At 44.1% G+C, this 11,692-nt stretch overlaps 1 protein-coding gene across 1 annotated transcript; it reads left to right on the top strand.

Moving 5' to 3' along the window:
• Positions 1 to 1,325: 1,325 nt before the first annotated feature.
• LOC139337530 (hatching enzyme 1.2-like) lies at positions 1,326 to 11,442 on the top strand. The gene is made up of 8 exons (XM_070972154.1): positions 1,326 to 1,391; positions 2,632 to 2,634; positions 4,679 to 4,769; positions 7,003 to 7,137; positions 9,807 to 9,924; positions 10,111 to 10,289; positions 10,977 to 11,058; positions 11,310 to 11,442. The coding sequence occupies exons 1-8, from the start codon at positions 1,326 to 1,328 to the stop codon at positions 11,440 to 11,442; spliced, it is 807 nt and encodes a 268-aa protein (XP_070828255.1).
• The last annotated feature ends 250 nt before the right edge of the window (positions 11,443 to 11,692 follow it).

Genomic DNA, 11,692 nt, shown 5'->3' with positions numbered 1-11,692 from the left:
CTCCGCCGGTTTACGCAAATCCACTTGCCCGGCGGTGCGCCGCTGGTGCACAGAGTTGACCAGGTCTGGGGTGGCGAGCTTTCAGCTCACTTTTACGCCGCCGGCGCAGACCGAATTCATCATTATGCCGACACTTCCCCCCTACTGCGTCGCAACGCCCATTTTGGCGCACCTCTGTATGCCTCGGTTTACGAAAATGCCAAGTGCGCCGTGCGCCTGTCTGCGCTGCTCGAAAATACCATTTGGCATATTGCAATAATACTTGTATGCCTTGCTCTACACTGGATCTACTGTCCTCTGGGTAGTGTCGCTCTGTCATCTGTATACATTTTAATAGCACTGCACTATGTATTTAATTTTGTAATCCTATGTATTGTTACTTTTTATTTTTCATTTGGCTTTCTTTCTCTTGCTTCTCTGTAAACTTTGATTGATGAGATGCTTGGTGGGTGGGTTGGGGTGGGGTTGTTATACTTCATATTTTATGTTTATGTACACTTTGTATCTAAATCAAAATGTCAATAAATATATGTTTTAAAAAAATTCAAAACGTGACAACGAGCCTCAGCTAGACTTGTTTTTCTGTCGAGGATGACAAGCAGAAACTGTTTGGATCCACAGGGTTTAGCATTTAACAATGAGTTACGTTGAATGTTTGCAGGAATAATAGGAGCTGTTTGACTGATGGCTAATTGACCATGACATCGAGGATGCAGACATGGCAGCCATCTCACACAGTGCGCATGCATAGTATGTCTTCTTCTGTGGTGTCTGAAAATGCTCCACATAGACTACTGTGAGCACAGAGACTCATCTCGAAGTCTAACTGTCAGATAAATGTAATGGACTGGGACTAAAGGGTTAAAACTGGACGTATATATACATGTCAAAATGGTGCATTAGACTCCTCCATGCTCCCAGAGAGCAAACACTCAAAGCAGTTAGTGAGCTCAGTGAAGCTCAGTATCAACAGTAAACACTCAAACGCTGTCTTTGTCTCCTTGGATTAGTGTGGTCATGCTGTATATCTGCTAAGGGTGGACCCCGCTGTCAGCATTAAGAGGAGAAAAATGAACTTCACGTTCGTGGAGGTTTAACAAGGTAAATCTTCTTATTTGCAGGATTAGGGAGGCAATGCCAGTGAACAGTCTGCTGAAGGTGGATCTCTGCTATAAATGATGACTTCACGGAGCACGACGCTTCGACCTGAAATAAAGAGGTAAAGGTAAGAGAAGCACACCGCCTGCCTGCTCCTGATGTTCCTGATACCAACTGTGTTTTTGTCTGATTGGTGGATGGTTTCAGTCTGCAGGTTGTTTGGTAGCATGGCAGCAGTGAAGTGCATCCTGGGCCTCCTGGTCCTGCTCGCAGCCTTGGCCTGGACCGAGGAGGTGAGTACCACAGCTAGAGTGTTCAGTCAGGTGGCTGCTCCTCATATTAGCCATATTAGCACATTCACAGTCATTTCAGCAGGAAACTTTGACTGCAAACGCATTTGAGTGTTCAGTCACACCACAGTCTTCCTTACTAATGGAGTTTTCTCCATTTTTGGGACATTTTGTTCATGTGGGCTTTAAGTCGACTTCAAAAATTCATTTTTGATCTTGTTTACAGGATGTATAATCTAAAGAGACTTAAACGGTTTCTTTATTGATACCGATTTGGGAAATTGTTTTGTTGCAGTAACAATTAAACATACAGCAAACACAGGATGTACACACAATTATTTAGAAAAAGTAACAAAAAATATAAACAGGAATAAATATAAAAATGTAATTAAGTAAAACTAAATATAGTTATATAAAATGTATTGTAATATACAATACATGTCATATAATATCATAACAATATAATCAAAATACAATATAACTAGGTATACAAACAATATTTACAGCAAAATACTGCAAAAAATTTTGTGCAAGTAAACTGAATGTGCAATATTGCAGTAGTGCAGATAATACGTAAAAGTAATATGTAAAAACACAGGAGTTTGTGAGGTTGGTGGATTAACTGTTTAAGTTTCTATTGTACAGTGTGATGGTTCGTGGCAGGAATGATTTCCTGAAACGGTCCTTTTGATAGCAGAGCTGAAGCAGTCTATTGGAGAAGGAGCTCCGCTGTCTGTCCAAGAGGTGGTGAAGAGGATGTTCAGGGTTATCCATGATGGATAACAGTCTGTCCAGTGTCCTCCTCTCCAGTAATGTCTACAAAAGCATTTGGTTGCTGCATTTGTAGTTCCGCTATGGTGGAGTGGATGATGTCACATGCTGCTTCCCCATCCGCCTTTGGATCCCTTCTTCTTACCGCTCTGAGCCATGTCTCTTTCTTCCCGCACGGAGCTAATAATAATAATAATAATAATAATAATAATAATAATAATAATAATAATAATAATAATAATAATGCATTTTATTTGTAACACACCTTATATCCAGGCAATCTCAAGGTGCTACAGAGTAAAATTTATCATGTTTAAAATCAAGGTAGGAAGTAGGTTAAAAAAATAATAATAATAATAAAAATAAATAAATAATAATAATAATAATAGTAAAACACTTTTTTAAAAAGATATGTTTTAAGATTTTGCTTAAAACCATCAGTAGATGGTGGGGCCCTCAGATGGTCAGGGAGGGTGTTCCACAACCTCGGTGCTGCAGAGGAAAATGCCCAGTGAGTGTTGGCTGTTGCTGATCGGAGGGTGCGTGAGGAGGTTTGGGGGGTGAGGAGTTCCTGTAGATAAAGGGGGGCGTGACCGTAGATGTGCTGGTGGGTGAGGAGGGAGACCTTATATTCATTTCTGAGTGGGACAGGGAGCCAGTAAAGAGATTTCAGGATGGGGGTGATGTGATCATACTTGTGCACCCTCATCAGGATCCTGGCAGCGCTGTTCTGGATGTTTTGCAGTCTTTGGATGCTCTTGCCAGAGATCCCGATGAGGAGTGCATTACAGTAGTCCAGCCTGGAGGAGATTAAGGTGTGGACAAGCTTCTCTGCATCTGCCAGGGTGAGTGTTGGACAGAGTTTGGCGATGTTCTTGAGGTGGTAGAATGAAGTCTTACAAAGGTGATTGATGTGGGTGTCGAATGTGAGGAGAGAGAGAAATTGAAGATCCAGGGCCAGGGCATCAGGATTGATGTTTTTCAGATTTCTGAAGTGGATCTGTCGCTTTGGTTTGGTTTGGTGGGAAGGAAAAGGCAGCTCCATTGACACTACCTTGTGATCTGAAACACCAAGATCGTAGACCTGAAAGTTGCTGATGGGGGCGGAGTGAGAGATGATGAGATCGAGAGTGTGTCCCCTAGAATGTGTGGGGACATCAACATGTTGTTGTAGGTTGAGGTGAAGCCAGGTACCTCCACGCTCCAGTCTGGGACATCTGAATGCAACCACGACTCCGTGAAAGTCATAAGGCTGCACTGTCGGTATTCCCATTGAGTCCAGACCAGCTTGACGAGCTCGTCCGTCTTATATGTTAAGGACCTCACGTTCCCTGTGATGGTCACCGGAACGGATGGTGTGTGTGCCTTCGCCCTCTGTTTAGCTCCAGCTCTGCAGTCCCAATGTCGTCTCTTCAGCTCGTCCGGGACTACAATCCTTTCTCCGGGCAGCAGCGTGGGTTTACACCAGTGGTTTTCAAAGTGGGGGCCGGGGCCCCCTGGGGGGCCACCAGGGGTCGCTAGGGGGGCCTCAGAAAATTGGAGGGAAGTTAAGAAAAAAAAGCAAAACATGTTAGTTAATAATATTCTTATGCTAAACAAATGTAATAATTATTGAATAGTGAACACACACACACACACAATTGAGAGAGGTTTGATTTCTTTTGTTCTGTTCTTGTCTGTCAAGAGTTTGTTGAAAAGTTCATTATTCAGTGGGAATATAATACAGTGTTGAAAACATATTCGTTAATATTCTTATGCTAAACAAATGTAATAATTATTGAATAGTGAATAAAAGTAAGAAAATCATTCTAAAAGTTGATGTTTCTTTACATATTTTGTAGCATTGTCAGTGGGTTTGCAAAGGGGGTCCTCGGCCAGAAGCTAATGCTGTTTGGGGGGCCATGGCAGGGAAAAGTTTGGGAACCCCTGGTATGCACAACACGATAAGCTGCTGGCGTGTGTAGACAATGCCCCCACTCCCAACTGCATGGCCCTCTGTTACACAGAGTGTAAAAAGTAACAGAAAGGCCACCAAAAAGTTGTAAAACTGCGGGCAAAAATCATGACACAGTTACCAGAAATGCAGTTAAAAAATATAAGTTAAAGAGATGGAAAAAACACACTAAATTAACAAAAAAAATGAACAAAAACAACAGAGCTATTGCAACAGGCTGCCACCTAGCACAGCGCCATCTTGCATTCTAAAGTCAAGGTCCATTTAATAAACTTGATAATAGTAAACTTTATTTGTGGAGCACCTTTCATTTTGGATCATTTTTGTAGACAAAATAAAGTATTAACATAACAATGTACCACATCATAAACAGAATCACAGAATATACTCTCGTCCTGACAGTAAAGGCTGTAAATCTCTTTATAGACTTGTTTGGGCGCATTTTGAGGCTTGTTGTTAAACACCTTCTACACAAAATTCTAATAATCCTGGAAGATTTACTGCTGTTATGTTTTCTCCTCTGCTGGTTGTTTAACAACACTACAGAAATGCTCTCTGTCTGCAGGTCGTGAAGAAAGAGAGAGGTGACCGTAATGATGAAGACGAGGGTCAACTGAGTGTCACACAGCAGCCGCAAAAAGCCAGTGGCAGCCTCAGTAAGGCACAGTGACTGCACCGTACTGAACCAGCTTCATCGTCAATTGTTTCTGACTTATGTGGAGTTTCATGTGACAGAGACTCAGCTGGGTTACAAGGTCAAGATCGTAACAAAATCGATGGCTCTGCTCTGTTCAGGCTTCCCAGTAAGCCATGGCAGTGTGAGAGTGTGCCAGCATGCACAAAACCAGGACCCTGAAACTGCAGCAGCTAAATGGAATTCAGCCATCACTCGTTTTATTATTTGCACCTGTGCTTTTTCTACTTTGACATGTCAAAATGTTTGAAAGTGACCTATAAGAGGTCACAGTGGGGTTTTTTTCTTGAAGGTCTTTTGCAACATGAGACGACATTCCTGCTCCTCCTCATTAAGTTTTGCATTCCTGATGACCCACAGAGGAAGACTGAGCTGTATTATTATATAATATAATGCATTATGTAGTAGACTTTTGCTGGGGGTGACAACAGCATGAGTGCATGCACCCTCAGCTGTGGCTGACTAGTTAGCAGAGTTAGCTAACGTAGCTCCGTCACCACCTGCTGCTTCTGACAGACTGTAGCTGTGATTATGACTGCAGTCATGGGATGGCAGAGCCTTGGCTGTTGTGATAATGTCTGTGACAATTAGTTTATAATGGGTGTAACTGCATGCAGGGCTTGTGTCTGTGCAGTGAAGTGTAACGGCTCTGCTAACCCTGCTAGAAAAACCAGCATAGACCAGCATCATTTCCATGCTGGTCTATGATGGTTTATGCTGGATTGATGCTGGTTTGGCTGGTGACTCAACATAGCTATGTTGGTACACCAGCATGGTGTTGCTTGTGCCTCCCTCCGCTTATGTAGTGATGACATCACAACTGTTCTTTAATTCTACTGCTCAGGGTTTACTCCCAAACGTGAGAACTGAAACCCAACATGAAACAGACAATAAACATCCATCCATCCATTTTCTTGACCTTGACAATTTTAACCTTGATACAAAAATAAAACGTTGTTATCTTGCAAACCCCATGCCATTCACACAGTACTCCATACATGACTTATGTTTATCTTGGTCTTGTACTAAGCTTCAAATTGTTGAAACAAACACAACATGAATTTAATCCTTCCTTATTCACATCAGGAACACATTAATTCCATTGTAACACAAACATTTTAACGTAAGCCTTACAAGAATTGATAATTAGCCACATTAGCAATGGTTCATTTCATAAAATAAATAATCAAAACAAATGGAAAAAACACGAACCTCATCGGCTGCATAACGACCCATGAGGGGTAAGGCTTCTTCTGGAGGACCTCCACACATTCAACAACAATTTCTACACACTTTTATACATCCAACAACAAACTTTTTCTCCGTATTTTCGCACAATGTCCATCCATCCATTTTCTATACCGCCTATCCCTGTCGGGGTTGCGGGGGGGCTGGAGCCTATCCCAGCTTCAACGGGCGAGAGGCGGGGTACACCCTGAACCGGCCTCCAGCTGATTGCAGGGCAACATGCAAAGACAGACAACCACTCACACTCACACCTAGGGGCAATTTTAGAGTCACCAATCAACCTAATGAGCATGTTTTTGGTCTGTGGGAGGAAGCCGGAGTACCCGGGGAGAACCCACACAGTACGGGAAGAACATGCAAACTTCACACAGAAAGGCCCCGCCCGGGGATCGAACCGGCAAGCTTCTTGCTGTGAGGCACTACCTGCTTGCGCCACCGATTTTCGCACAAAGCAAGTGAATTGAATGTACTAACAAGTACTCTGTGTTTGTATGTCTAAAGCTTGATATATCTTATTCCTCTGTGTCATAGAATCAGAATCAGCTTTAGGGGCAAGTAAGAAACTCTCTGTGATGTGAGTGAATGATGGCCTGTGGGAAGAAACTGGTCTTGTGTTTGATTGCTTTGGCATACAGAGCTGAGTAGCACCAGCATAACCAGCACGGGATGCTGGTGACCAGCATAACCGGTATGGAATGCTGGTCACCAGCATCAAAACACAACATATGCTGGTTTTTGCTGGTGGCTAGCTTTGCTGGTCTATGCTGGTTTTTCTAGCAGGGAACAATGACTTTAGCTCGAAAACTGTCCACAGTTTGCCTGCTGAGCGCTTTAAACCCCAGTAATTTGCACACAGGAGCAGTGCTGTCTTGCTGTGACAGTCATATAATGTCATTTCTGCTTGGCTCTCTATCCACTGCCATTTCTTCTTCTCACACTCTCTGCAGAGAGTAACCGAGATGGTCCATTTGTTCATCATCGCACCCTGAGAAGCACCAAACCCTGCATCCTGCGTGAATGTATGTGGCCTAAATCCACAGACGGCAAGGTTTATATTCCTTATGTCATCGCTGACCACTACTGTAAGTACATCCATATATTTCTTGGTACACTGCTGCAGGGATATGTTGATTTTCTTAAACAGCTGTAAAAGTTCAACCTCCTTTAAAGGAGAAAGCTGGTAATATTTCATATTTTTCTTTTTGTCAATGAATCCAAAACAAACACCAAAACATGCCTGTGAATATTCTCATTCATCCAGGTCATTGTAAGCTTCAGGGCATTCAATCGTTCGCAACTGGACTTTGTCAGTTTGTTTTGAAAGACGTTTCGCCTCTCATCCAAGCAGGCTTCATCAGGTCTTGCGCATCAGACTAGATAGGACAGCTCTAGTCTAATGAAATGGTGTTAGATTCAAGTATTTATCCTCTAAGTGAGGTTAACCCCCAAAACCAAGGATGGTATCACTATTGTGAGGCAAACGATCCCCCATTAAGGCGGGGTAGGGTGCAACCCTTGGGTGGGGTAGGGTGTTTGAGTGTCTGATGCGCATGAACTGATGAAACCTGCTCGGATGAGAGGTGAAATGTCTTCCAAGACAAACTGACAAAGTCCAGTTGCGAACAATTGAATGCCCTGAAGCAAACACCAAAACCAACAATGAATTGAATGTACTAACAAGTACTCTGTGTTTGTGTGTCTAAAGCTTGATATATCTTATTCCTCTGTGTCATAGAATCAGAATCAGCTTTAGGGGCAAGTAAGAAACTCTCTGTGATGTGAGTGAGTGATGGCCTGTGGGAAGAAACTGGTCTTGTGTTTGGTTGCTTTGGCATACATTGCTCAGTAGCACCTACCAGAGGGGAGAGGTTGGAACAGCTTGTGTCCTGGGGTCTGCAGTGATGTTTCCTCCTTGTTTCCTGACTGAGGAGCCCTGAACAGAGGGTTGGCAGCAAAGACTGACTCTCATTGTAGTCTGTTCCTGCTCTGTTTGGTGGCTGATCCAAAGCAGGAAGTGATGATGAACAGGCTGGATTACTGCCGAGCTGGGTCAGCAGCTCCAGAGGCAGGTTGAACTTCCTGAGCTGGTGCAGGAAGTATATCCTCTGCTGGGCCTTTGCAATGATGGAGTTTATGTTGGTCACCCTTTTTATGCGCAGGGAGATATTCAATAACGGTTTCCACCACAGACACAGTGTTGTTGAGTGTGTTGATGGGGGGCAGTGTTTTGGGGCTCCTCCTGAAGCTGACTGTCACAGTATTTAGTTTCTTCTGTTCCAGGTTGTTCTGACTACACCAGCTATTCAACCTCCTGGCTGTATGCAGACGAGGCCGATGACTGCTGTGTCTGCAAATTCAGCACTTTAACAGATGGGTCTCCTGGTACAGATGGGAGAGTACACTTCCCTGGGGGGCTCCAGCGCTGATAGTCTGGGTGCTGGATGCGTCACCTGCTGCTTCCTGTCTGTCAGGAAGTTTGTGACCCACTGACGGGTGGAGGCTGGCAGGCTAGTAGAGGGATGATGGTGCTGAATGCAGAGTGGAGCCGGGAAGTGGAGCTGTTGCAGGATGTAGTTCAGTCCCATGTTGACTGCATCATCCACTGACCTGTTGGCCCAGAAGGCAAACTGAAGGGGGTCCAGCAGGGGGCTGTGATGTCCTTCAGGAGGGTCAGCAGCAGTCTTTTGAAGGATTTCACGACCACAGACTTCAGGGTGATGGGCTTGACAGCATGTAATCCCGCGACAGACTGTGGGGATGGAGGACGGGACTGAATTGCTGAAGATGAGCGTGAAGATGGAGGACGGCTGCTACACCCAGACTTTCAGGAGGGTGACACAGAAAGAGCTCACACCTCCTTTTCACAGATCCAGGTCCAGTTAGTTGTTTGATGGCTGAGTTGAAGGAGGTGACAGGTGTGAGTAAAACATGTTGGAGAGTTGATGGTTCACCACAGTGTAGAGGGATGAGTTCCCGTAATTAGTGAGGTCCTGAAGGCCCCCCCAGCCTGACGCAGTTATTAAAGATTCAGTTTACCTCATCTTCACTGCTCTGCTCTCCTTTATCAATTCAATTCAATTTTATTTGAAGAGCGCCAAATCACAACAGAAGTTGTCTCAGGACACTTTCCATATAGAGCTGGTACAGACCAAGCTCTTTTATCTACAGAAAACCAACAATTCCCCCATGAGCAAGCACTTGGCGACAGTGGCGAGGAAAAACTTCCTTTTAACAGGCAGAAACCTCGAGCAGAACCAGGCTCTGGGTGAGCGGCCATCTGCCTCGACCGATTGGGTGAGAGAGGAAGAGCAAGAGAGGGAGAGTGAGACAGACAGACAGACAGACAGACAGACAGACAGACAGACAGACAGACAGACAGACAGACAGAAATGCAGTCAGAGAGAGAGAGAGAGAGAGAGAGAGAGACAGAGAGACAGAGAGACAGACATGCAGTCACAGTAATAGTGACAGTGGATGTAATAACAGTAGTAGCAGTATCAGAGGGTTTCTGGCCTGGTTGTACAGGATTCAGTCTGTGGATTATCGGATCTTGTCATTTAGAGTAGACAGCACATCATCCTCATCCTCGATTACCACTGGAGCCCCACAAGGTTGTGTCCTGAGCCTCTTCCTCTTTACCCTCGACACCCCTCACCCATCATCACATACCTCAAATACCTGGATGACACTGCTGTACACTAGTTGTTTGCTGCCATGACTCCATCTCCCATGACTGTGTCTTCCCCTCCAGCATCTCATGAGCTGGTTATCATCAAAAGAGGCATCACTTCCTTCTCCTACTCCACCTGCATTCGCTTCTTTCCCCGCACCAACCAGAGGGACTTCCTCCACATCCAGTCTCTGGACGGGTGCGTAGGGGATGAGGCATGTCTGTTAAAGTAATATAAAGTGACGTATTTGTGATTCATGAAGGGTTTCTCTTCAATATGACAGCTGTAGCCAGAACAACATTCAGTAAGAAAGCAGCTTTGTTTAACAGCATCCTGTTGAAGGAAAGATGAACCACTGCTGATCGTCCTATCGAACCTCCGCAGATGCTACTCCTACGTGGGTCGCCAAGGCAATGGCCAGACGGTGTCTCTGAGCCGTCTCGGCTGCATTTACTATGGGACGGTTCAGCACGAGCTGCTCCATGCGCTGGGCTTCAGCCACGAACAGTGTCGCGCCGACAGGGACCAGCACATCCGGCTCCTGCTGCAGAACATCATGGAAGGTATGGAAAGGACAACCACCGTCTAAATTGACTCTAAATACTTTAAAGGCCCATTTATACCCTCCGTAAATAACGGATACGGATGCTTTCGTCCGTATCCGGAGGCTGTTTCATCCGTCAGTTTGTCCGTCGGCTCTGAGCTTAGCCGAAACCACCGGAAGTCGTGGGGGCAGTGTAGAGTCAAAATGAGCAAAATGAGTCAAACTAAAAACCGACGAAGAAGAGAACTGGCTCTACATCAAAAAAAAGATTCGTCTAATCTTTTTTTCCTATTTTTCAGTACTGTCATTATAATAACCTCCTCTACTGACGCCATTACTGATGCCGGTATATGCTGACAGAAGCATTGACAAGGCATCGGCTGCCATGACAACGGCTCTGTAATTTATGACTCGACATTGCCCCCTAGAGGACACACTGACAAAACACTGAAAATGGACGGAGGTATGAAGGCCCCCTACGGAGGCAGGTATAAATGGGCCTTAATTGACTGAAATTATAGATTCAGATTTTAAACTTAAGATCAACATAAAAAAGCATGACAAAAGTGATGCATTTTTTAAAATTAAACTGATAAAAATTAGATGAAAAAGGTTTCAAACTTTTACTTGCAATAGAGTATTTCAAACACTATTTTTGCTACCTTTACTTAAGTATGGGATGTTCATACTTCTTTCACCACTGCAGGTGAAGATTACAACTTCAGCAAGATCAACACTCTGAACCAGGAGACGCCGTATGACTACGGCTCTGTGATGCACTACAACAGGTTCTTATTGTTTTTGGTCAATTCCTATTTGTGTTTGGTGAAACACTATAGCGATGATTTTATGCTGTATTGTGCTTTGCTATAAAAATGACAAAGCTAAATAAAACGTAATTATTTTTATCATTTTGGAAAAAAAGTGTGTTTGAGGATGATTATAGGTGACAGAGCCAGTGAAATGGTATAACATTGCTACAAGCAGGAAAAATTCAGATTTAAAGTTACTGAGGACTCTGATTGTCTCCTCCTTTAAGGCTGGCTTTCTCCAAGGACAACCTCAACCCCACCATGGTGGCTGTTCCAGACCCCAGCACGATGTTTGGTATGGCCAGGAAGATGAGCCAGAATGACATTGACCGCGTCAACCTGCTGTACTGCAAGAGCTAGTCCTCTGGTCCCGACCACGTCCCGCTGAAGTGTCTCAGACCAGCTTACTGATGTGAACTGCAGTAAGGAGATGTCTGCTGAGGCCATTGCTGTGGGCTTAATAAATAAATAAATAAATATGCATCTAAAACATATCTGATTGTTGTCTATTGTTTAAAAGCTATTTTTAATGATAGAAAAATATGATTTCTACAGTTTTACTGAAACAATTTACGCTGAGGCTTTAGTCAATCAGCTGATGTTCTGTAAC

The sequence above is a fragment of the Chaetodon trifascialis genome, chromosome 10 (assembly GCF_039877785.1).
Source record: "Chaetodon trifascialis isolate fChaTrf1 chromosome 10, fChaTrf1.hap1, whole genome shotgun sequence".
NCBI classification, from domain to species: Eukaryota; Metazoa; Chordata; class Actinopteri; order Chaetodontiformes; family Chaetodontidae; genus Chaetodon; species Chaetodon trifascialis.
The sequence above is the reverse complement of the archived record's forward strand: the minus strand, read 5'-3'. Positions and strand labels throughout refer to the sequence as shown.